Source organism: Pleurodeles waltl, chromosome 3_1, assembly GCF_031143425.1.
Source record: "Pleurodeles waltl isolate 20211129_DDA chromosome 3_1, aPleWal1.hap1.20221129, whole genome shotgun sequence".
In the NCBI taxonomy this organism is placed as follows: Eukaryota; Metazoa; Chordata; class Amphibia; order Caudata; family Salamandridae; genus Pleurodeles; species Pleurodeles waltl.
Window position 1 is genome coordinate 30,399,861 of NC_090440.1, and position 26,597 is coordinate 30,426,457.

At 46.2% G+C, this 26,597-nt stretch overlaps 1 protein-coding gene across 2 annotated transcripts in view; it reads left to right on the forward strand.

Annotated features, from left to right (window-relative positions):
* Window positions 1-26,597, forward strand: part of LOC138283719 (astacin-like metalloendopeptidase) — an 80,682-nt gene that overhangs the window by 18,976 nt on the left and 35,109 nt on the right. For both annotated transcript variants that reach the window (XM_069221763.1, XM_069221762.1), the window contains 3 exons: window positions 453-602; window positions 11,781-11,930; window positions 17,977-18,090. In XM_069221763.1, coding sequence (XP_069077864.1) covers window positions 453-602; window positions 11,781-11,930; window positions 17,977-18,090 — 414 coding nt within the window. The remainder of the gene's footprint in view (window positions 1-452; window positions 603-11,780; window positions 11,931-17,976; window positions 18,091-26,597) is intronic.

The window sequence follows — 26,597 nt, forward strand, 5'->3', positions numbered from 1 at the left end:
TATTTTTATGGAACATTGCAAGCACGTCACCATGACTGCCATTTTTTAAGTGTGGACATGACTGCTTCTCCCCATCAGGTCTGGTGTACTCGTAAAGGGACTGCAATAGCATGATAGGGTTGTGAGGTCACTTCCTGCCACACCATAAGTCATTGTTATACTTAGTGGTCTCATGTTTTAAGGGCTCGTGTCTGGCTGTTCAGATTGGGCCACAAACAGTCATGTGCTCTCCACAGCTTTAACAGCAGTCGAGCCATAAGTACGGTTGATGTGGGGAAGTTACCACTTGATTCATTGGAAGAGTGACGCTGTATGGAAGTAGATTCACTTCTCGGAATCTATCTGTGATTCTGGTGCCTATGTGTGCCCTCAGTAGATGCAAGGGTACCACTTTATTTGAAGTGTTCTCACATCCAGATATCAACACCTGTCACATGTCACTTCCTCCCTAGATTCCATGGTGCTGGGGCAGGTCCTAGAAGTCTTCAAGTCCATCCCAGCAGACTGCAAAGAGGCCCAGGACATCCTTTGGACAATCTTCAACCCACAGAATGGGACAGTCTTCAATGCACAGAATGAGACAATCTTCAACGCACGGAATGGTGAGTGACTGAGAGCAGGCAAGGGCCTGAGATAAGCTTTCTGTACTGATCTAGGAGAGGAGAGGAACAGAGGAAGAAAGGAGGGGCGAGGAGAGGAATCAGGAGTGAGGAGAGTACCAGAGTGGAAGGTGAGGGGATAGAGGAGGAAAGGCCAAGAAGGAGTGAGGAGATGAGTGGAGGAAGAAAAGAGGACAGTGGACGAGCTAAGAGGAGGGGGAGTACAGATAAAAGAAAATGAGAGGAAAGAGGGAGGGTGGAGAGGGGTTAAGAGGTGAGGAAAGTGGAGCAGGCACATGAGGAGAGGGGAAAAAGCAGAGGAAAGGAGAAGAGACAAGAGGACACTGGAGAAGAGAAAAGAGAAAGAGCGAGACGACTGGAGAAGAGGGAAGAAGAAGAGAACAGAGGGCGGTGTTTAGGGAAGCAGAAGAAAGCAAATGGGACTGAAGGAGAGAAGAGTAGAAAAAGAACAAAGGGGAATATAAGGGAGGAGAAGAGACAGGAGCTGAGATGGTTATGGGGGTGGGAAGACGAGGGCAGAGGAGATGAGTTTCACAAAAATTTAAAGCAGAGAAAAATTCGTAAATGCAACATTGTCATCAAAATATGTTTTTATTGCATAATTTTGCAAACTCATGTAAATGCTGTAAATTTGGCATTGTCTATCTGTTGTAAATATCGACCCATTGGGCATATGTATATCATCAGTGGTTAGCATCAGTGGAGCCCGGTGCTTATTTAGTCACATTTCTCATATCCAGAATTTGCCCAAAATACTAGGGCCCAGATTTAAGAAGCCCCTAACGCCACCTTGTGCTACATTTGCATCATTTTGTTTTACAAAAATGTGACTTTAAGTAGGCATTTCCCCCCTCATATTTTCAAAGTGGGGCAAGACTTGCATTGCTCCACTTTGCAACCCCTTGCGCCACATTATGCCTGCGCCAGGCATTATGTATGCAAGGGGTGGAAGTGGGCATTCTGGCGCAGGGAGGCCCTAAAAATAGCTCAGTGAAATGTAACAGATTTCAGTGCGCCATTTTTTCTGCCATTTTTAGTGCCTGCTCAGAGCAGGAGTTAAAATGACACATCCTTTTTAATCAGTGGGCCTTGTTAGAAATGGGGTCTTTGGTTAGCAGTCAGGTTACCCCCTGTCCAAGCAAGGACCCTCACTCTAGTCAGGGTAAGGAAGAATCACCCTCAGTTGACCCCCGCTCACACTCTTGGTAGCTTGGCACGAGCAGGAAGGCTTAACTTCACAAAGTATTTGTACCAACACACACAGTAACTCATTGAAAAAACTACAAAATGACACAACACAGGTTTAGAAACATAGGTAATATTTATCTAAACAAACCAAGACCAAATGACAAAAATGCAATATATACCATTCAAGTTTTGAATTTAAAAAGCAAGAGTCTTAAATCCTTTAGAAAAAAGTGAGAACGTTGTTAGCATCCAAAAGTACCTGGGTAGCATCAAAATTAAGCAGCACGGGTGAGCGTGCGTCGGTAAAGGCCTGCAATGCGTCAGTTTCTCACCCGCAAGCGAGTACGTGCGTTGTTCCCCCTCCCGTCTGGTCGGTGTGCGTCGTTTCTTCTCTCCCGCAAGAGAGCGATGCGTTGATCTGGATGGGCACCTCGGGTCTGGGCAGGCTTTGTGTTGTTTTTCCACGGCCAGCGTTGTTGCATTGAAAATCCGGTTGCACGGTGTTAGAAATGGGGTTTTTGGTTGGCAGTCAGGTTGCCCTCTGTCCAAGCAAGAACCCACACTCTAGTCAGGGTAAGTCACACACAATCCAAAATCAGCCTGTGCTCACCCTCCGGTAGCTTGGCACGAGCAGTCAGACTTAACTTAGAAGGCAATGTGTAAAGCATTTGTGCAATAAATCATACAACACCATAGCATAACACCACAAAAATACACCATACAGTGTTTAGAAAAATATATAATATTTATCTGGGTATCTTCAGGTCAAAACGATCAAAGTTGCAATACGAATTTGTAAAGATATCACTGAAAAGTGATAGAAAGTGTCTTAAGTCTTTAGAAAGTAAACAAAGTCTCTTTCAAACACAAAGTACCTGGTTTCTGGTGGAAAATCTCCTCAGAGGGCCACAGGAGAAGAGGTGCGTGGAAAACTGGTGTGTGCGTCGATTTCTCCTCAGCACACACGGACTTGCGTTGTTATTTTCCACGCGGGGAGTCGGGCGTCGTTTTCCGGCGCGCGGACAGTCCCTTACTGTGGTTTGCGGGGAGTACCAGATGTCCCGGGTCTGTGCGTGGATTTTCCTGCTTGTTTTCCGGCTGCGCGTCGTTCTGCGGGGCTGTGCGTCGAAGTTTGGATCTCACGGCAGGCGTCGCGTCGATTTCTCCTGCGGAGTCGGGCGGCGTTGTCCTTGCGAGGCCGTGCGTCAAAGTTTCGATCTCACGGCAGGCGTCGCGTCGATTTCTCCTGCGGAGTCGGGCGGCGTTGTCCTTGCGAGGCCGTGCGTCAAAGTTTTGATCTCACGGCAGGCGTCACGTCGATTTCTCCCGGGAAGTCGGGCGGCGTTGTCCTTGCGAGGCCGTGCGTCAAAGTTTCGGTCGTCCCGAAGACGTCGCGTCGATCAGCGTCGGTGTGCAGCGTTTTTCTTGCCGCGGAACAAGCTGTGCGTCGAAAAGTTCGGCGCACGGAGCGTCCAAGAGGAAGAGAGAAGTATTTTTGGTCCTGAGACTTCAGGGAACAGGAGGCAAGCTCTATCCAAGCCCTTGGAGAGCACTTTTACAGCCAGACAAGAGTTCAGCAAGGCAGCAGGCCAACAGCAAGGCAGCAGTCCTTTGTAGAAAAGCAGACAGGTGAGTCCTTTGAGCAGCCAGGCAGTTCTTCTTGGCAGGATGTAGTTTCTGGTTCAGGTTTCTTCTCCAGCAAGTGTCTGATGAGGTAGGACAGAGGCCCTGTTTTATACTAAGTTGTGCCTTTGAAGTGGGGGTGACTTCAAAGAGTGTCTAAGAAATGCACCAAGCCCCCTTTCAGTTCAATCCTGTCTGCCAGAGTCCCAGTAGGGGGTGTGGCAGTCCTTTGTGTGAGGGCAGGCCCTCCACCCTCCCAGCCCAGGAAGACCCATTCAAAATGCAGATGTATGCAAGTGAGGCTGAGTACCCTGTGTTTGGGGTGTGTCTGAGTGAATGCACAAGGAGCTGTCAACTAAACCTAGCCAGACGTGGATTGAAGGGCACAACAAGATTTTAGTGCAAAGAAATGCTCACTTTCTAAAAGTGGCATTTCTAGAATAGTAATATTAAATCCGACTTCACCAGTCAGCAGGACTTTATATTACCATTCTGGCCATACTAAATATGACCTTCCTGCTCCTTTCAGATCATCAGCTGCCACTTCAACAGTGTATGAGGGCAGCCCCAATGTTAGCCTATGAAGGGAGCAGGCCTCACAGTAGTGTAAAAACGAATTTAGGAGTTTTACACTACCAGGACATATAACTACACAGGTACATGTCCTGCCTTTTACCTACACAGCACCCTGCTCTAGGGGTTACCTAGGGCACACATTAGGGATGACTTATATGTAGAAAAAGGGGAGTTCTAGGCTTGGCAAGTACTTTTAAATGTCAAGTCGAAGTGGCAGTGAAACTGCACACACAGGCCTTGCAATGGCAGGCCTGAGACAGGGTCAAGGGGCTACTGAAGTGGGTGGCACAACCAGTGCTGCAGGCCCACTAGCAGCATTTAATCTACAGGCCCTAGGCACATATAGTGCACTCTACTAGGGACTTATAAGTAAATTAAATAGCCAATCATGGATAAACCAATCAATAGTACCATTTACACAGAGAGCATATGCACTTTAGCACTGGTTAGCAGTGGTAAAGTGCCCAGAGGTCAAAAGCCAACAACAACAGGTCAGAAAAAATAGGAGGAAGGAGACAAAAAGTTTGGGGATGTCCCTGTCAAAAAGCCAGGTCCAACACACGGTATCACAAAGTTGCACTGCGTGGGGTTTGCATCGTTATCAGCCTCTGTTAGCTGGTGTTGAACGTCGTTTCTCCAGCTGCGTTGCGTTGATCTTCCAGCCCGATGCAGGTGGAGCGTTGATTTCAGCTGCGAAGCCGGCTGCGCGTCGTTTATCAGCCACGTCACGGTAGGTGCATCAAAAATTTCCCCGCACGGCGGTCTGGCGTGGATTTTCAGTCTTTGTCTGCCAGCTTCACTTTTCAAGGGACCAGGAACTGGATAGAGCACCACTTGGCAGAGCAGGAGTCTCAGCAGAGAGTCCAGGTGATAGCAGGGGAAGTCTTTGATGGCCCTGAGACTTCAACAACAGGAGGCAAGCACAGTTCAAGCCCCTGGAGATTCTTCTTCAAGCCGGAATGCACAGCAAAGTCTAGTCTTTTCCCCCTTTTCACAGACAGAAGCAGCAACTGCAGGATAGTCCAACAAAGCACAGTCACAGGCAGGGGCAGTACTTCTCCTCAGCTCTTCAGCTCTTCTCCTTGGCAGAGGTTCCTCTTGAATTCAGAAGTGATCTAATTTCCAGGGGGATTGGGTGCTCTTCTTATACCCCTTTCTGCCTTTGAAGTAGGCAAACTTTAAAGGAAAGTCTGTCTTGTTTGTAAGATCCTGCCTTGCCCAGGCCAGGCCCAGACACACACCAGGGGGTTGGAGACTGCATTGTGTGAGGGCAGGCACAGCCCTTTCAGGTGTAAGTGACCACTCCTCCCATACCCTCAGCCCAGATGGCCCATCAGGATATGCAGGCTACACCCCAGCTCCCTTTGTGTCACTGTCTAAAGGAGAGGTGCAAACAGCCCAACGGTCAGACTGACCCAGACAGGGAATCCACAACCAAGCAGAGTCACAGAATGGTTTAAGCAAGAAAATGCCTACTTTCTAAAACTGGCATTTGTAAACACACAATCTAAAAACCAACTTCACTAAAAGGTGTATTTTTAAATTGTGAGTTCAGAGACCCCAAACTCCACATGTCTATCTTCTCTCACAGGGAATCTGTGCTTTAATATTTAAAGACAGCCCCCATGTTAACCCATGAGAGAGATAAGCCTTGCGACAGTGAAAACTGAATTTGGCAGTATTTCACTCTCAGGACATGTAAAACACATAAGTGCATGTCCCACCTTTAACATACACTGCACCCTGCCCATGGCGCTACCTAGGGCCTACCTTAGGAGTGCCTTACATGTATAAAAAGGGAAGGTTTAGGCTTGGCAAGTAGGTACACTTGCCAAGTCGAATTGGCAGTTTAAAACTGCACTCACAGACACTGCAGTGGCAGGTCTGATCCATGTCTATAGGGCTACTAATGTGGGTGGCACAACCAGTGCTGGAGACCCACTAGTAGCATTTCATTTAGAGGCCCTAGGCACCTCTGTACTAGTGGATAACTAGTGAATCAAATATGCCAATCATGGAAAGCCAAATACTCATACATTTTACAATGTAGCACTTGCGCTTTAGGACTGGATAGCAATGGTAACGTGCCAGAGTATCAAAAACAGCAAAAACAGAGTCCAGCATACATCAACAACCTGGGAAACGAGGGCAAAAAAGTTAGGGAATACCACGCCAAGAATGCCAAGTCTAACAGGCCTCCTTGCACTTTGCTCCACTAGCGTCAACATTTTTGACGCTGGAACAGCAAAGCGCCACAATAGCATCAACAATTTTGACGCTGTTGTTCTAACTCCGCCATGGTGCACCGTATGTTAAATTCGGTGTAACCATGGTGTCATTAGGTGCCGGTAGGGGGGCACAGAAAAAGAAGCACATCAGAGCTGATGCAACAGTTTCTCATAAATCTTGGTCTAAGTTTATCGGGAGATAAAATGAGAAATGTAAAACGCTTGTGGCTGTAAGCATGAAACTGTGCAACAATGCATTTACTTGCCAGCCACACCAACACTTCTGAAATCGGATGGTACTGGACCTTCTCATCAAGGCTAGGGTACTTGAATTGGACAGTCCATGGCCTTCTCAGCATGGCTACGGTACTTGGATTGGATGGTACCTCGCCTTCTCAGCATGGCTAGGGTACTTGAATTGGATGGTACCTGTCCTTCTCTGTAGGGCTAGGGTACTTTTAATTGGACAGTTCCTAGACTTCTAACAGGGCTGGGATTCTTTCAGTAGGACAATATTGAGACCTGACAGCAGGAATATGGTTCTTTAAATTGGATGGTACCTGGTCTTTTCAGCATGGCTAGGATACTTGAATTTGAGAGTACCTGGCCTTCTCATCAATGCTCTTGCACTTAAATTGAACGGCACTGCCCCTTCTCAGCATGGCTATGGTACTTGAAGTGCTCTGTTCCTGGCCTCATGAAGGATAGGGTACTTGAAGTGAATCATAGCTGGCCTTTTTAGCCTGGATAGGCGACTTAAATTGGATGGTACCTGGCCTCCTCAGCTTTTCAAGGGTACTTGACTTGCACGGTACCTGGCCTTCTCAGTAGGGTAAGGGTACTTTTAATTGGTCAGTTCCCAGGCTTCTAATAGGGATAGGAGTCTTTTTATAGGGTTCTTTTATTTGGACGGTACCTGGCTTCTCATCAAGGCTATGGTTGGATTGGGCGGCAGCTAGCTTTCTTAGCATGGCTAGGATACCTGTCTTGGATGGGACCTGCCCTTCTCAGCATGGCTAGGATACTTGACTAGGGCAGTAGCTGACCTCTGTAGGCCTGTTATACATTCAATCATGAAGTTTCATCACATATGAGTGAGCATACTTGTCAGGGCCAGCAATTGTGTGCAGAGCTGCTTTGCATTTATCAGCACATGAAAGATGTTTCTCATCAGGACCCCTGTCTATCTTAAGGGGACAGAACCAGCTCTTCTTAGAAGTACTACTACGGCTACAGTGGAAGTTCATAGCAAGTTTAATAAACCATGTGTGGGGCAGTAGCACTACTTCTCAGCAGGGTTGTTGTTCCACCAGTGGGACAGTAGCGCTTTTTCTCAGCAGGTTCGCTAAGCCTTTTTTGGGGCAGTATCAGTACTACTTAGCAATTTTGCTATACCTTCCATGGGCCAGTAGCATTGCTTCTGAGCAGGGTTGGTAAAGCTTTCATGCAGTAGAAGCATTATTTCTCAGTAGGGTGCCATACCTTCCTTGGGGCAGTAACATTACTTCTCAGCAGGTTTGCTATAGCTTCCTACCTTCCATGGGGTATTATCATTACTTCTCAGTATGCTTACTATACGGTTCATGATTTAGTAGCATTATTTCTCAGTATGCTTGCTATACCTTCCATGGGGTAGTAGCATTACGTCTCAGCAGGTTTCCTGTACTTTCTTAGGGGTAGTAGCATTGCTTCTCAGCAGGTTTGGTATAATTTCTATGGGGTAGTAGTGTTACTTCTCAGCAGGCTTTATAAACCTCCCATGGGGTTGTAGCATTAACTCTTTGCAGGTTTTCTATACCTTCCATGAGGTAGGAGCATTACTTCTCATCAGGGCTGCTTTACTTTAATTGCACTTTGCTACACTAGCGTCAACATTTTGGAGGCTAGTGCAGCAAATTGCCACAATAGCGTCAATAATTTTGATGCTATTGTTCTAACTACTGCCATGGGGCACTGTATGTTAAACATGAAGTAACCATGGTGCTGTTATGTGCCTGTAGGCGGGTGCAAAAAAAGTGGGACATCAGAGCTGATGCGACAGCTTTTCATAAATCTGAGCCTAAATGTATTGAGAGATAAAATGAAAAAGGTAAAATGCCTGTGGCTGTAAGTGTGCAACAATGAATTCACTTGTCAGCCACCCCAACACTTCTGAAATTGGACAGTACTGGACCTTCTTATCAAGGCTAGGGTACTTGAATTGGATGGTACCTGGCCTTCTCAGCATAGCTGTGGTACTTGAATTGGATGGTACCTCGCCTTCTCAGCATGTCTAGGGTACTTGAATTGGATAGTACCTGGCCTTCTCAGCATAGCTGTGGTACTTGAATTGGACAGTACCTGGCCTTCTCAGCATGGCTAGGGTACCAGAATTGAAAGGTACCAGCCCTTCTCAGCATGGCTGGGGTACTTGTTTTGAACAGTACCTGGCCTTCTCATCAAGGCTAATGTACCTAAATTGAACGGTCCAAAGCCTTCTCGTCCTTGCTAGGGTACTTGAATTTGGCGGTTCATCACCTTATCATCAAATGTATGGTATTTGAATTAGACAGTACTGGCCCTTCTCAGCATGACTAGGGTACTTAAATTGAACCATACTTAGCTTTCTCATCAAGGCTATCATGTTTGAATTGGACGGTACCTGGCCCTCTCAGCATGGCTAGGGTATTTGAACTGGACAGTCCCTGGCTTTCTCAGCATGAATAAGGTACTTGAATAGGAGGGTACCAGGTCTTCTCAGCATTGCTAGGGTACTTGGACTGGGTGGTACCTGGCCTTCTCCTAAAGGCTAGGGTACTTGAATTTCATGTACCTGGCCTTCTTACCATGGCTTGGGTCCTTAACTGGACGATCCCGGGCCTTCTCCGCATGACTTGGATTGGATGCCACCTGGCCATCTCAGCATGACTAGTGTACTTAAATTGGATGGTACCAGGCCTTTTCAGCATTGCTAGGGTACTTGCATTGGACAGTACCTGGACTTCTCAGCATGGCTAGGGTACTTGGTTTGGACGGTACATGATCTTCTCAGCATGGATAGAGTACTTGAATTGGACGGTACCGGGCCTTCTCATCAAGGCTATGGTACTTGAATAGGAGAGTACTGGGTCTTCTTAGCATTGCTAGGGTACTTGGACTGGATGGTACCTAGCCTTCTCCTCAAGGCTAGTGTACTTGAATTTGACAGTACCTGACCATCTCAGCATTGCTACAGTACTTGAATTGGATGGTACCTCACCTTCTTCAGCATGGCTAGGGTACTTGAATTGGATGATACCTGTCCTTCCCTGTAAGGGTAGGGTACTTTTAATTGGACAGTTCCTAGACGTCTAACAGGGTTGGGATTTTTTTAGTAGTACAATATTGAGACCTGTCAGCAGGAATATGGTTCTTTAAATTGGATGGTACCTGGTCTTCTCAGCATGGCTAGGATACTTTAATTGGAGAGTGCTTGGCCTTCTAATCAATGCTGTTGCACTTAAATTAAACAGCACTGTCCCTTCTCAGCATGGCTCTGGTACTTGAAGTGGACAGTACCTGGCCTTCCCATGAAGGATAGGGTACTTGAATTGAATTGTAGCTGGCCTTTTCGGCCTGGGTAGGGGACCTGTTTTGAAGGATGCCTGACCTTCTGAGCCTTTGAAGGGTTATTGACTTGCACAGAACCTTGCCTTCTCAGTAGGGCTAGAGTACTTTTAATTGGTCAGTTCCCAGGCTTTTAATAGGGATAGGGTTCTTTTTATATGACAATAATGTGACCTCTCAGCAGGGATATGGTTCTTTTATTTGTACGGTACCTGGCTTCTCATCAATGCTAGAGTACTTGGATTGGCCGGTAGCTAGCTTTCTTAGCATGGCTAGGATACTTGACTTGGATGGAACCTGCCCTTCTCTGCATGGCTAGTATACTTCACTAGGGCGGTAGCTGGCCTTTCCTGTAGGCCTGTTATACATTCAATCATGAAGTCTCATCACATATGAGTGAGCATACTTGTGAGGGCCAGCGATTGTGTGCAGAGCTGCTTTGCATTTATCAGCACATGAAAGATGTTTTTCATCAGGGGCCTTGTATATCTTAACAGGACAGAACCAGCTCTTCTTAGAAGTACTACTACAGCTACAGTGGAAGTTCATAGCAAGTTTGCTAAACCCTGTGTGGGGCATTAGCGCTACTTCTTAGCAGGGCTACTGTTCCTCCAGTGGGGCAGTAGCGCCTTTTCTCAGCAGGTTTGCTAACCCTTATTTGGGGCAGTAGCAGTACTACTTAGTAATTTTGTTATACCTTCCATAGGCCAGTAGCATTTCTTCTGAGCAGAGTTGCTAAACCTTCCATGCAGTAGTAGCAATATTTTTCATCAGGGTGCCATACCTTCCATGGGGCAGTAGCATTGCTTCCCAGCAGGTTTGCTATAGATTCGTACCTTACATGGGGTTGTATCATTACTTCTTAGTATGCTTGCTATACCGTCCATGATTTAGTAGCATTACTTCTCAGTATTCATGCTATAACTTTGATGTGGTAGTAGCATTACTTCTCAGTATGCTTGCTATGCCTTCCATGGGGTAGTAGCATTACTTCTCAGCAGATTTTCTATACCTTCCATGGGGCTGTAGTGTTACCTCTCACCATGTTTTCCATGCCTGCCATGGGGTTGTAGCATTACTTCTCAGTATGTGTGCTATACCTTCCATGGGGTAGTAGCATTACTTCTCAGTATGCTTGATATACCTTCCATGGGGCAGTAGCATTACTTCTCAACAGGTTTCCTATACTTTCTTTGGGGTAGTAGCATTGCTTCTCAGCAGGCTTCCTATAATTTCTATGGGGTAGTAGCGTAATTTCTCAACAGGTTTTCTATACCTCCCATGGGGTTGTAGCATTACGTCTCAGCAGGTTTTCTATACCTTCCATGGGGTAGGAGCATTACTTCTCATCAGGGCTGCTTTACTTTAATTGAAACAGTGTTAACAACTCTACTTTATTTAGCTTCTATCATTTTATACGTAGTAGGAGTCTTTCTTGGAAGTGCTGCTACATATTTAATGGGTTTGACTGCTCTACCTTGAATGGAATAGTTCAACCCTTCTTAGTATTTTTATGGAACATTGCAAGCAAGTATTCATGACTGCTTTGCCTTCAGTGTGGATGTGACTGCTTCTCCCCATCCGGTCTGGTGTACTCGTAAAGGAACTGCGATAGCATGATAGGGTTGTGATGTCACTTCCTGCTACACCATAACTCATTGTTATATGTAGTGGTCTCATGTTTTAAGGGCTTGTGTCTGGCTGTTTACATTGAGCCACAAACACAGTCCTGTGCTCCCCACAGCTTTAACAGCAGTAGAGGTATAGGTACGGTTGACGTGGAGAAGTTACCACTTGACTCATTGGAAGAGTGACGCTGTATGGAAGTAGATTCACTTCTCGGAATCTATCTGTGATTCTGGTGCCTATGTGTGCCCTCAGTAGATGCAAGGGTACCACTTTCTCTGAAGTGTTCTCACATCCAGATTTCAACACCTGTCACATCTCACTTCCTCCCTAGATTCCATGGTGCTGGAGCAGGTCCTAGAAGTCCTCAAGTCCATCCCAGCAGACTGCAAAGAGGCCCAGGACATCCTCTGGACAATCTTCAACCCACAGAATGGGACAGTCTTCAATGCACAGAATGAGACAATCTTCAACGCACGTAATGGTGAGTGACTGAGAGCAGGCAAGGGCCTGAGATAAGCTTTCTGTACTGATCTAGGAGAGGAGAGGTACAGAGGAATAAAGGAGGGGTGAGGAGAGAAATCAGGAGTGAGGAGAGTACCTAAGTGGAAGGTGAGGGGACAGAGGAGGAAAGGCCAAGGAGTGAGGAGAAGAGTGGAGGAAGAAAAGAGGACAGTTTACGAGCAAAGAGGAGGGGAACTACAGATAAAAGAAAAGGAGAGGAAAGAGGGAATGTTGAGAGGGGATAAAAAGTGAGGAAAGTGGAGCAGGCACACAAGAAGAGGGGAAAGAGGAGAGGAGACAAGAGGAGACTGGAGTAGAGAAACAGGAAAGAAGATGAGACAACTGTGGAGAAGCAGGAAGAAGAATGGAAGAGTTAATAGGAAAGGAGATGGCGGGAGAGGAAAGCAGAAGCAAGCACATGGGACTGAAGGAGAGAATAGTAAACAAGCATTTGCAATGCAATGGGTCTCACATTTGCTTGAGTTAGAGTTATCGGCATTGTAAATGTATAACTGGACTTTTCTTGCCACATAGATTGGTCAACCCTGCCTCATAACTTCATTGTTTCCTGCCATATAATTCCAGTAGCCTTTCACACAACTAAAGCAGTTCCATTTACCTTCTTCCTCTCTCTGCAGCATAAAATGAATATGTTGCCACTTAGCATCCTAATTTAAACCTGTCACGCTAATTCCAATAGAATAAATCTTTCAAAACCCAACCATCAGAGTTGCTGGCTGGCTAAAACAATTCCTGCAAAAAGACAGAAGACAGCCACAGAGGAGAAATAAGTTAGAAGGGTTACCCGAACACATCACGATTGTTCAAACAGTCATAGTGTAATAAGGATGTTAAATTGGCCTGATTTATGGTCATAGTTGTAATAAGGAGTAATTAAAACATATACAATTACCATATACACCTCAATCAATTTGGCATTAGACTGTTATGCTCAAAATATCCCCGAGAGGGCACCATACCAAAGGTATCATTTGTAAGAAACATGGCCATGTAACCATATTGTTAGCACCTAAAAGGGATAAACCCATGAAAAAACTGGAGGAAGCAATGCAGTGTAACCATATACTTAGCCCCTACATGACGTTTTTAGGGCCAGCAGATGTACTGCAATAATATTACAAACAAGGACATAAAAACAAAACTTCTCCCAGCTGTAAAACAAAAGTTCTAGACAGGAGAAAGCTTAAAAGACACTGAGTGGTGGGAGGAGTTATTTTGGGGTCCCCACTAACCTAGTGTAGGGACCCAGAGATGATGTAGACAGAAAGACTATTTTGAAAGTGGTCCGATTGTCCTAGGACAACCACAGGCTGAGTTGTTAGAAAAATGTTGTGTAAAAGTAATGCCCTGCACAGCATTTAGGCCAAAAAACGGAAGCATTTCGAAGAAACACAGTCATATAACCATACAGTCAGCCCTTAGAGAGCTTAACCATATGAAAAAAGAATGGGAGAAAGTAATGCACTGTAACTCTATATTTAGCCCCTAGAGGACGTAGAGTCTTACACATTTTCAAGCCTAGCAGGAGTATTACTATTATATTATAAGCAAGGTCCATTAAAGATAACTTAACCCAGCAATAAAACAAATGTTTCAGCCCTGAGAGAATTATTATTTTGGAGTCCTCACTAACATAGCGTGGGGACCTAAAGACAATATACACAGAGAGAGCACATTGGGGTCACTGTTTTGAAGGTGGTCCCATTGTCCTAGGACTACCACAGGCTGAGTTATGAACAACATTTTTTGTAAAAGTAATGCCCTGCAAAGCCCTGCAAAGCATTAGGGGAAAGTTTCCGTGCCACAAATATTTGATTAAATTCATATGCTTAGAACAGCCTCTAGAGGACACCACAATTAAAACAGCATTTGTAAAAAACATGGTCATGTAACTCTATAGTTAGCCCCTAGAAAGCATAACCACACAAATAGAAAATGGCAATAATAAATGCAGTGTATCCATATATTTAGCCCCTAGAGGGCATAGTGCTTTGCATACTGTCCGGAGTAGCAATACTATAGTGATGATATTAAAAACAAGGCCCTTAAAACACAATCTATTTGCAGTATGCCACTCCAGCCATGAGAGAGCTTAATCAGACACGGAATGGTTAGAGAGATTATAATTTTGGGGGCTCCACTAACCTAATGTGGGAACGCAGGGATGATATAAACAGAAAGAACGCGTTGCCGTGAAAGTTTGGTTGGTAGTCCCATTGTTCTAGGACCACCACATGCTGAGTTATGAGCAAAAATATTTTGCAAAAGTAATGCCCTGCAAAGCATTAGTGGGCTAGTTTCCTGAGTGCAATGAATATTGTAGTGTAGGCTGTCCCGCTATGCCGAGAGAGCTGCTTGCTTTGAGGATTTCTGTTTTACCTAAAGCATTTACCAATTTCAAGTGTTTTAAGGAAAGAGCCACAAGAAATGACTCTGATTATGTAACTGGGAAGAATATGACCAGTGCTCCAGTACCGCAAATCAAGTTCACACTGTTGTGCCTGTTTGCGCTGTGAGCGCCATAGCTGCCATGCAGCACAAAGGGTAGAGACAAAAGAAATAGCTTGCCCACGCTGAATTATATATTGCAATAATCCATGTAACAGGAACAGTCTACAAGGCGTGACAAAAACAGCCTCAAGGCGTGACAAACATAAAGCATTTACCAATGACATCATGTGATTTTTGAAAAGGCAAACGCAGGAAACAATGAAAGTGATGGACACGAGATGGGCGTGGTTAAAAGACCACAACACTTACAGCAGATCAAAGCGCTTGCGAGTTGGACCAGAAAAGAAGGAGAGAAAAGAAAGGAACTAGGTTGATTATGGGGTAAAAAAGAGGAGGGTGGAGAAGAGGAAACAGGTTTAAAAAAATTGAAACCAGAAAAGCATTCTTAAATGCAATTTTGTCATTAAAACATGATTTTACTGTGATTCTCGCACCCTATATCTGTTGTGACTATAGATACAGCTCTACACATCTATATCATCAGTTTTGGGGCTGTGGAATAACATGTCAGCAGTTAGGATTGGGATAGTCATATTCCTCATTGCCAGATTTCACCAAAAAAGACACAATTTCTTGAGAAATAAAATGAAAAATGTCAAAAGTGTGTGACTGAAACTATACTGCAATGACTTTTCTTGTCATCCCCCCATCCCAACACTTCTGGTTAGTACCTTTTCCACATTTCACAAGTTGCAGGCCTCCATTTCATTTTGACTGCAAAGTGGTCATGTTTTTTTAGCTCGCTAAAGGAAATAAAATTCATTGGTGTTCTAGAAAAAGAATGGTTATTTCCAGTTGACAATGCTGTACATAAACGTACGCATTTTACTAGCTTTTCAAAAGGGAAAACGACACAATAATAATGTTTTATTGCATGATAAATTCCCATCCAAGAAATGACTCAAAGGCCCTAGCGCCTTATTTATCCTCCAGTGCAAAAAATGGTGCACGGGAGGGAGGCGGGCCTAAATAATGGTGCTAAGCCTGCTTAGCACCATTATTTAACGCCTGGGTCAGGGCAGGCGTTAGTGGTCCTGTGGACCCATTTTCATGGTCAAACATCATGGAAAGAGCCCACAGGTGCCCTCCCCAAGCCGAAGCAACACCCCCACCAGAGGGACACCGGAGGATGGGGGACCCCACCCCAGGTAAGTAGAGTAATTAGAGGTAAGTATTTTGATTTGTATTTTTCAAAGTGCCATTAGGGGCACCGGGTGCAATGGCCATGCCCAGGGGACCCTTGTCCCCTGTGCTGGCCATTGGGGTGGTGGGCAAGACTTTTCTCTTTTCTAAGACAGGAGTCATGTGGTATGGATGATTTTGCGTCAAGAAATTACGCTAGGCTGGTTAGAGTCATTTGTAGGTAGAGCGTTATGGTTCGGCCTGCTGTATACTTTTAAGTATACTATAGAGTGAGTTCCAGCGTTTTCATTTGTTAGTTGCAGTGTCCTTCAAAAATCATTGCTTGCTAGTGGTCAGTTCTGCCTCTTTGTCCTGCCTTTTTTCACTTTGGGAGCAGCACAAAGTACTGTCTAATTACGCTATGTCCTGTTTATCTCTTCTGTAAGGGATTTTTTTGGGGCATTTGCCTGTTTCACCTCAACAGTGTGGGTGCTTGTTCAGTTACTCCTCCCCACCAGCTCCCTCTGTAAACATAAACCAACAGCAGAGGGGGGCTTTTCCGCTATGAGCTCTAACTCGAGCAAACACAAGACTATTGCATTCCAAATGCTTGGTATTTTACTCTAACCAGCCCAACGTAATTTTTTGGTGCAAAACACCCTTCTCCCTTAATGCCACCCCCACCCAGCTAAGGTCAATTTCCATGACTTTAGCCCACCCTTTGCGCCAATGTGTGCCATTCCATAAATTTGGCGCCCAGCTGGTGTCCTGGAATGGTGCAAGATGGTGCTATACTTTTTGACGCAGAACTACGCAAACGCAGTTTTGCGTCAAAAAGTATAAATATGGGCCCAAGTTTCTGTTCATTATTCTGACAATCACATGACTCTTGAATACCTCCTGCAAAGTATGAGCCACAGAACGAAAAAATATGACAGAAAATTCAGAAAAGGAAAACCACATCGACATTAGCAGTAGTGAATCTGGGACCGCCAAAGAGAGGCCCAGAGCTCGATGTAGGTATCTCTTTAAGGACAGAACTTCTGACTGGTTCTCAGAGCAGAGAACAGACAGCTCCAGGCTGAGACAGCATCCACATCTCAGGGTTAAACCAAGAGAAACCAAGTCTTGAAAGGGAGAAATAAACAACATTGGAGATGAAAAACAGAGAGAAAAAGGAGCTAGCGAGAAGTGGAGAGACAACAAGAAGAGAGAGTGAGAGAGAAAGAGAAATAGAGAGTTAGAAAGATGGGAAATAAATATACCGACACATAGAAGGGGTAGGTGAGAGCAAGGGAGAGAGAGATGCAGTGACAGAGGGAGAAAGAAAGGGAGGTAGTTTGAGAAAGTTGCAGAGAAAAAGAGGAAGAGAGAGAGCAAGAAGCATAGAGAATAAAGAGAGAGGGGGCAAATAGAGGAAATGAGATGGAGTACAACAGAAAGAAGAAAAGATGACGAGATTGCAGGAGAAAGAGAAGGAAGAGAAAGCAAGAGAGAAACTGAGAGCGAGACAGAAAGAGAGACAGGGTGGGAGAACGAGAAAGGGAGGGAGGGGCAGAGAAGCAGGGATTGAGAGTGGGGGAGCGAGAGAGAAGGACAGGGACAGAGATTTTAGCGATGTAAACACACAGTCATGTAATTATTAACAGCATCTGCGCACTCTGGGATAAATCCGTGGAGATTCTGATGCGTGCAAATAAAATGTTCATGCACTTGCAGCGTGCTTCATGCCTGTGGTATAACCCATGACCCCTGCCTGCACCCTGAAGAAATCAGCGTTTACATTAACCAAGAGAGCTTTAACCACAAGCCTTTTCAACATGAAACATGCAACTATCCTAAGATTCAGATGGAGCAGTCCTTTCTTGTAAGCCTGAACCACACCACACGTTTCACAAGAGACAGGTGTGGGCTGACCTGTCATTTCACTGCTGACTCTTCACTTTCCATTGCTCCTACTGATGCCACAGAATAGACTGACAGTGGTTCAATAGTGGGTCGAGCTAGTGATAATATGCATTGTGCAAATGCACCTAAATGGTCACTATATGTTTTATACACTTGTGAAGTGATAACCTCTGTATTAAGCGTCGCATACTCATCAGTACAATATGAACCTACTTTCAGATTACCGCCACACACTACCACTGTAGGCTAGGAAGACATACACTATATATTCCCTTAGTAAACCCAGAGCCTATTCCTTCATATATGACAAAGCTACAGGTGAAATGCACAGAAAATGTACATCTACATTCACAAGCAAGCCTTTTTTTGGTTCAAATGTCAATGACTAATGTTCACTCAGACTCACAGTGAGATGGTAAAAGTTCACAAATGACAGGGATAGATATTGCTTTATGTATTTCTAGGTTCTGCCGCATTAAAGGAAGCTGCCTCATCGCTGCAGAGACTGGCAGAGGAGAAGAGTGCAGCAACAGACAGCCCAAAATACATCTCTAGTCAAATTATGGAATCCAACAAAGGTAAGAGAGACAAAACTGCATAAAAAGAAAACTCAGAAACATGAACATTCTGAGTGAGCAGTGGAGAGTGTTAGACATTGTACGAAGTTTGGTTACTGGTTGACGGAGGTGAATCCCTACTCAAGCAGCAACGGCAATTCTTGTCAGGATGAAACACAAGCAAACCCAAATTTAACCTGTGCTTAACCCTATGGTAGCTTGGCACAGAAGTAATCAGGCTTAACTTAGAGGCAATATGTAAAGCATTTATGCAGAACTTCAAGCGGTGATAAAGCGAAAACATAACACAAGAAAAACCCCCACATTGTTTCGGAAACATAAAGTGAAGTTTAATAAATATTTGGCACCAAAAAATGACAATAATCCAATTAATTGAACTGGTGTTATGCAGTTTTGAAGATGTAGGTAAAAGTAGTGCTGAAAAGCACAAAGCTCCAACTGTGGTTATTTGGTCACACCAGACCGAGACAAAGTCACAAGTTCAGGCTGACCCCGACGGAGCACATGCCAGATATACAGTGATCACGTTAGTCTTCTGAGCAAGGTAGCTTAAATCCTGGTTATGGAGCGCTGCGCCACGCAGCAGTGTTCCTGAGAAGCAATGTAAGGTCCTCTTTGATGATACACCGTGCAGGGGATGTTCCATTGAGCTGTGAAGAGTGCAAGGCAGCCTTGCTTCAAGGCTGCATCGTGCTGTGTCGGTGCTGAGTAGCTGTGCAGCCTGCGATGCTGGTTTGCATTGAGGTGGCATCAGTTCCAATGGGGCACTGTGAAGAGCTGCGTCAGGTTTATGTCACACTGCATTGGTTCTGGTGAGACCACAGCTGGGTTGGCAGAGCAACTTTAACCTGACTTCTAAGGGTCCAGCACTTGGGGGACACCACAATAGGCATCACAACAGGCAGAATCCAGGTGCAGGGTTTAACATAATTGGGGCCTTTTGTATCCCTGAGGCTCTGATCAGGAGGCCAGATAACCAGCATTTGGGGTCACTCTAGTGTTTTGGATTCAAGAAGCAGGACTAGCCCTTCCCACTCAGACAGCAGGGTAGCAGGATAGCAGGGCAGTCCTTCTTCTGAGTCTTCTACAGGTCCAGAAGTGTACTGAGAAGTTGGGTTTGGGAGTACTTATACCGGATGCCCATTTGAAGTTACAAAAGCTTCTAGAGCCCTCCCTCTAAAGACATGCCTGGAATTTCCTGCCTCCCTGCCCTGGCCACAGCTTGTCTGGGGACACAAAAGACTAATGTGAAGCTCTTTGTGAGTGTGCTGAGGCAGAGCTTTTGTTATGAGTATGTATGGTAGGTGACAGTCACACCCCCTCCACTTGACAGAGATGGCCCATCCTGAAAACACCTATTACCCCTTTATCTAACTGTCTGGGAGTATTACACAAAGACCAACTGCCAGCTACACAAAGTCATGTGACCCACTGTACGACATTACCTTGTACAACATTGTCCTCCACTGTGCTCTATAACACTCAGCTGTGCACCACTTCATTGATCGCCACTCCACAGTATGCCACTCTACCCCACAACACTGTACGCTGTTCCACTCTCCCCCACTCTACTGTATGCCAATCCACCCTACTGTACGCCACACTATGGTTGAGACAAGAAAATTACAACTTTCTAAAAGAGGCATTTTCCGAATTGACTGTGACTTAAAATCCAACTTTACCATTGAAAATGGTTTAAATAGCAATTCTTTAGAGACCAAACTCTGCATTCCTACCTGCTCTCAATTGAAAGTTATCACTTGTTAAATGTAATAAGGTAACCCAATGTCATCCTATTGGAGAGGTAGACCTTGCAGTAATGAAAAACAAATTTAAGAGTTTTGCTATACCAGAACATGTGAAACTTAGAAGTATATGTCCAACCTTTTAAATACACTGTACTCTGCCTATGGGCTGTTTATGGCGTATCCTGGCCTATGGCCTACTTAATGTAATAAACAGGAAGGGTTAGGCGTGGCAAAAGGTTTATTTTGCCAGGTCAATATAGTAGTTGGAAATTGCACACACAGCCTGCAATGGCAGACCTGAGACATTTTCAAAGGCTACTTAAGTGAGTGGCACAATATGTGCTGCAGGACCACTAGTAGCATTTAATTTGGAGGCCCTGGGAACATGTAGTACCACTTTACTAGGGACTTAAAAATAAATTGCCAGTTGTATGTAAGCCAATGTTACCAAGTTTTAGGGATAGAGTACAAGTGCCTTAGCACTAGTTAGCAATGGTAAAGTGTGAGGAGTTCTAAGGCTATCAGAAATGATGCCAACAAAACTAGGAGGATTTAAAGCAAAAAGTTGGGGAAAACTACACCAAGGACGTGAGGTCCAACAGACATGCTGAGCGGCATTCAGATGCAGGTGTAAGGGGGAGATTTTTTGTGAAGAATGGCAGGACTGCCATAGGATGGTAAAAGAGGGTGGTGATGTTACTATCTACAGAAGTGATTGACAATAGGTGAGGAAGGGCCATGTGGACCCAGTTTTCAAGGGAGCATCTGAGTGTGCATCCTAGGCTGCTGTGTCTGAGGGGCATCACAGAGATCAGATGTGTTCTTGTCTGAACAGCGAGGATGTACGACCATGGAGAGGGTATGCCATGGGATCTGGTTTGCATGAGTTTATAATGGGTTTTTATGTAAACGTGTTTGGAGAGAGGGAGAGATTGTTCACGTTTCATGGTATTTACTTTTGTTGGTATGATGCAGCCTGTGGTATGGTTCCCAGAGTGGCATTTTCCAAGTAACGCATTATTGGCGAGGGGGTGTGGCCTAATGGCCAGAGCTGGTGAGGCAGGAACTGGGGAACAGGCTTGTAGTACTGGCTTGTAGTCCTGGGCAAATCACTTAGGGGGTCCGCCGTCCGCCAAGGTACCGCCGCTGAATGACCGCACCGCGGTCAAAAGACCGCGGCGGCCATTCAGACATTTCCTCTGGGCCGGCGGGCGCTCTCCAAAAGAGCGCCGCCGGCCCAGAGGAAATGCCCCTGCAACGAGGACGCCGGCTCAATAGTTGCAGGGGTGCGACGGGTGCAGTTGCACCCGTCGCGTATTTCAGTGTCTGCTTAGCAGACACTGAAATACTTTGCGGGGACCTCTTACGGGGGCCCCTGCCGTGCCCATGCCATGGGCATGGGCACTGCAGGGGCCCCCAGGGGCCCCGCGGCACCCCCTACCGCTATCCTGTTCCTGGCGGGAGACCTGCCAGGAACAGGATGGCGGTAGGGGGTGTCAGAATCCCCATGGCTGCGGAGCGCGCTCCGCAGCCATGGAGGATTCACAAGGGCAGTGGTAAACCGGCGGGAGACCGCCGGTTTACCCTTTCTGGCCGCGGCTGAACCGCCGCGGTCAGAATGCCCTCGGGAGCACCGCCAGCCTGTTGGCGGTGCTCCCGTGGTCGGTGACCCTGGCGGTCACCGGCCGCCAGGGTCAGAATGACCCCCTTAATGTCCTAATGTCTGAAGCAAAAATAAAATTGAATCTGTCATTGTGTAATGTAATCTGGTGCTCTTAAAACCCCAAAATGTCCTTTTACCATACCAGTCAGCATCTTGAGTCAAAAATGTCAGTTAAAGTCAGGCGTTCAAGAGAGTGATCCCATTAAGGTGGAAAGAGAATGGATACTTTTTGGAGGACGATACCAGTTTTTAAAGCAGGTGACCCCAATAAAAACAGTGGAGGATTTTTTTATGTGGCAGGAGGCAGGTGATTAAATGTAAAAAGCAATGGCAAAGCCAATAGGTTTCGCCTTTGTGACCTACTGGCTTTCCCAATGGTTTTTAGCCATGCTTTACAGCATCCTTGATGCTGTGCAGCATGGTTAAAGTAAAAGAAAACTAAGATGCGGCCACCAGCGTCATCCTATAGGTGTGTGCACTCACAAAATCAGGCAGCGTATTATTATTAGTATTATTTTTGTTAACGATCCAAGTCAGAGTGGTAAGTGAAAACAAAGCAAAATGCACAAACATTTTTTTAAAAGTGTTTTTAAAGCAAGTGTGGGGAGTGAAAATGATAGGGTGGGAAGAAGCAATGGGAGGAAAACAACAGGGGGTTCAGAAGGAACGCAAGGGAGAATTGGGGGACATAGAAAAACACAGTGGAGGCGAGGATATGGTAGCAGCAGCGGGAGGGTTGGAGACACAAAACCAACATAAAGGGCAACAGAGGGGCACCGAAGCAATGCAGCTGTGGGCAGGGAAATGGAAGCAAGACAGGGCAGGGAACATAGAAGCAATGCAGGGCAAAGTAGGGTGATGGGTACAAAACAGAGAAGTGCATCAGAAAGGGAGGGGCCAAAGAGAAGCACGCTGAGGCAGGAAGGAGAACGAGGGAGAGAGAAAAGTACACAAGGGAGACAGACTTGAAGAGATGAAGTCTTTTTGGCCCTGAGACTTCTGAAAACAGGAGGCAAGCTCAATCCAAGCCCTTGGAGAGCACTTCTCAGCAAAGTCAGAGTGCAGCAGGGCAGCAGTCCTTCTCAGCAAAGTATTCCAGATGAGTCTTTTGGGCAGCCAGGCAGTTCCTCTTGACAGCTTGCAGGTTCAGGTCCAGAATTGTCTGAGTTGGTGGGGTCAGAGACCCAGTTTATATACCTGAAAATGCCTTTGAAGCGGAGGAGTGGTTTTGAAGTGCATATGGTCGCCTTTCAGTACAGGTCTGTCTGCCAGGGTCCCAGTAGGGGGTTTGGGATTCCATTGTGTGAGGGCAGGCCACTAGCCTTTGAAATGTAAGTGGCCCTCCACCCTCCCAGCCCAGGAAGACCCATTCAGTATGCAGATGAGTGCAGGTGTGACTGAGTATCCTGTGCTTGTTGTTGTCTGGGTGAAATGTACAAGGGAGCTGTCAACGAGCCCATCCCAGATGTGGATTGGACACAGGCTGTAAGGCACAGATGGATTTTAAGTGCAGAGAAATGCTCACTTTCTAAAAGTAGCATTTCTAAAATAGTAATATAAAATCCAACCTCACCAGTCAGAAGGATTTTGTATTAGCCTTCTGGCCATACTAAATATGACCTCTTTACCCCTGTCTGATCAGAATCTACCACTCAAACAGTATTTGAGGGTCGCTGTTAGAAATGGGGCCTTTGGTTGGCAGTCAGGTTGCTCCCTGTCCAAGCAAGGACCCTCATTCTAGTCAGGGTAAGGAGAATCACCCTCAGTTAACCCCGCTCGCCCCCTTGGTAGCTTGGCACGAGCAGGCAGGCTTAACTTCAGAAGCAAGGTGTAAACTATTTCTACCAACACACACAGTAACTTAGTGAAAACACTACAAAATGACACAACACAGGTTTAGAAAAATAGGTAAAAGTTATCTAAACAAAACGACAAAAATCCAACATACACAAGTCAAGTTATGAATTTCAAAAAGATAAGAGTCTTAAATCCTTTAGAAAACAGTGAGAACACCGTTAGCGTGAAGAAGTACCTGGGTTGCGTCAAAATAACACCGCACAGGCAAGTGTGCTTCAGAAAAGCCCAGCGAGTGATACCGTGCGTCGTTCCTCCTCTGGTCGGGTCGGCACGTGTCGTTTTTCCTTACTGCAAAAAAGCAATGCGTCGATCCGGATAGGCACCTCGGGTCTGGGCAGGCATTGCATTAATTTTCCACGCCCAGTGATGTTGTGTCAAAATCCAGTTGCACGGTGTCAAGAAACCGCACTGTGTGGTGCTTGCGTTGTTAACAGCGGGTGTTGCGCATTGTTTCCCCAACCACGTTGGGTCGATCTCCCAGCCACGATGCAGGTGGAGTGCCGGGTTTAGCAGCGAGGCCGGCGGTGCGTCATTTTTCAGCCACGAAGCGGGTGGTGCGTCAAAAGTTTCCCCGCACGGTGGTCTTTGCATGGATTTCTGTCTTTTTCCACCAGCTGCACCTTTCAAGAGCCCAGAGACAGGTTAGGGCACCACTTGGCAGGCAGGACTCTCAGCAGAAAGCGCAAGTGCTGGCAGATAGAAGTCTTTGGGACTTTAAAAACAGGAGGCAAGCTCAGTTTCAAGCCCTTGGAGATTCTTCACCAGTGGGAAAAGTTAGTCTTTGTCCTCTCTCATGTAGAAGCAGCTACTGCAGGCCAACCCAGCAAAGCACTATCACAGCCAAAGGGGAAGTACTCCTCCTCCAGCTTTTCTCCTTGGCAGAGGTTCCTCTTGGTTTCAGAAGTAATCTAATTTCTCCAGTATTGGGGTATCTTTCATAGATTCACATGCTTGAATCATTGAGTCGCACGGTATATAGAAAGCAGTAGACTTTTTTTTTTTCTTTTTTCGTTGTAGTCAATGGTAAAAATACATTCACTTTCATAGCTTATTAGCTCCATTAGAAAAGACCCAAAGTCCAGCCAATCTGGCTAGACCACCCTTTAGAACCCTCAGCACAGAGGCTCAGTCTCTCAGATTTTCTACTGCACGTTGTGTGTAAGAAAGTCTCCCTGAGCTCTGCTCAATTAACCTTTTCTTCAGGAAATATTTCCAGATAGTCCATTTCTAACTAATCAGCTGTACTTTGTCAGCACGTTTTCAGCAAAGAAGGGTTTGTTTAGACCTTGCAGCACCTGTGGTAAGCTAAGGCTTCACTGTGAAGACCCCCACAAGGACTGCATCTACTGTCTTCACCCAGAGCATAAGGTGAAGGACTGCAAGATTTATATAACATTTCCCAGCAGGACTCTTAAGAGATAGTGAAGCCAGGCTCCTTCTTTGGCACCAGAAACATAAGTCCGGAGAGTCTCTTTCTGATGAGAAGGACGATGATGCATCTATGGCGTCAAAGAAGAGGAAGAGATCTATGGAGACTTTTTCTCCTAAAACCAGTAAGGCAGCTAAGAGACTACGGGCCTGATTCTGACCCCGGCGGTCACGGACCGCCGGGGCCAGGGTTGGCGGGAGCACCGCCAACAGGCTGGCGGTGCTCCTCAGGACATTCTGACTGTGGCGGTTCAGCTGCGGTCAGAACAGGAAAACCGGCGGTCTCCCGCCGGTTTTCCGCTGTCCTGCAGAATCCTCCATGGCGGCGCAGCTTGCTGCGCCGCCATGGGGATTCTGACACCCCATACCGCCATCCTGTTCCTGGCGGGTCGCCCGCCAGGAACAGGATGGCAGTATGGGGTGTTGTGGGGCCCCTGGGGGCCCCTGCAGTGCCCATGCCAATGGCATGGGCACTGCAGGGGCCCCCGTAAGAGGGCCCCACAAAGAATTTCAGTGTCTGCTGAGCAGACACTGAAATTCGCGACGGGTGCAACTGCACCCGTCGCACATCCTCCACTCCGCCGGCTCCATTCGGAGCCGGCATCCTCATGGAGGGGTGTTTCCCACTGGGCTGGCGGGCGGCCTTTTGGCGGTCGCCCGCCAGCCCAGTGGGAAACCCAGAATCACGCAGCGGTCTTATGACCGCGGAGCGGTGTTCTGGAGGGGGGAACTCTGGCGGGCGGCCTCCGCCGCCCGTCAGAGTTAGAATGACCCCCTACATTCTTTCAAGGAAAGAGCTGATGAATATCCCTCAATTTCAAGGGAATATGGTGGTAAGGTTTGCTCTGAGCCGTCCACTCTAGCTACAACCTCCAAAAAGATTAAGAAATCATCAAGCTCCCTGCCACCGCCAGGTTTTGCATCGTCTACAACCACAGCGACGGCAACATTTACAGCTCCATCATCGCCCATGATCATCACTTTGTCACCGTTATCTTCAACAACTATAACATCGGTGACTCTGAAGTATGGTTCTTCAGCTATCCAAGCTATAAAGATTTAAAAGCGACCGTTGACGGAGAAGAAAGTAAGATCCCTATCGTCGACGCGCACACCATCGACATTAACTTCTACGAGTAAACTGTAAAGTACCTCCTCGACGACAGTTCCACTGGCCACAGTGTCGACGACAACACAAATATCACTCCATCAACTATGGCTCTGTTGATGAGATCATGAGTTCACTGTCGATGAGATCACCGTCGACGACCACACCCTCGACAATACCACCGTCGACGACCACAACATTGACGACCACAAATTTCTGCGTCCACACCTACAGAGTCTGGAAAATCTTCCTTCTTACCTTTGAGAATTCTGGCAAAAAGACAAAAGTCCAGTCAACAGACTCTTCTACGCTCTCATACGTCACCTAGTAAGGTATCGCCGGCACCTCCACAACATCTTTTTGATGACGATGATGACGAGGAGGGAGATATATACGGGACGATGGTCTGTTTCCGGTTACACGCAGCCCTTCAGACCTGCGAATAAAATGCCAAGATGAAGATGATGAGGTAGAGGGTGAACAGCTATATAAACAGCACTTGTTGCAGGAGCCGAGGCAACCAGACCTCAAGAGTTGCAACAAGAGCAAACGATCCAGATGCCAGTACCATTGATTTCCAACCTTCAACATATGATGCAGGATTATTACTCTAGGTTTCCTCCACCGGGTTCAACCACTCCTGTGCAACCTCCGCCAATACAATTGAGCCCTCCCAATCAGCCATCAGAATCCCAAGGACCTA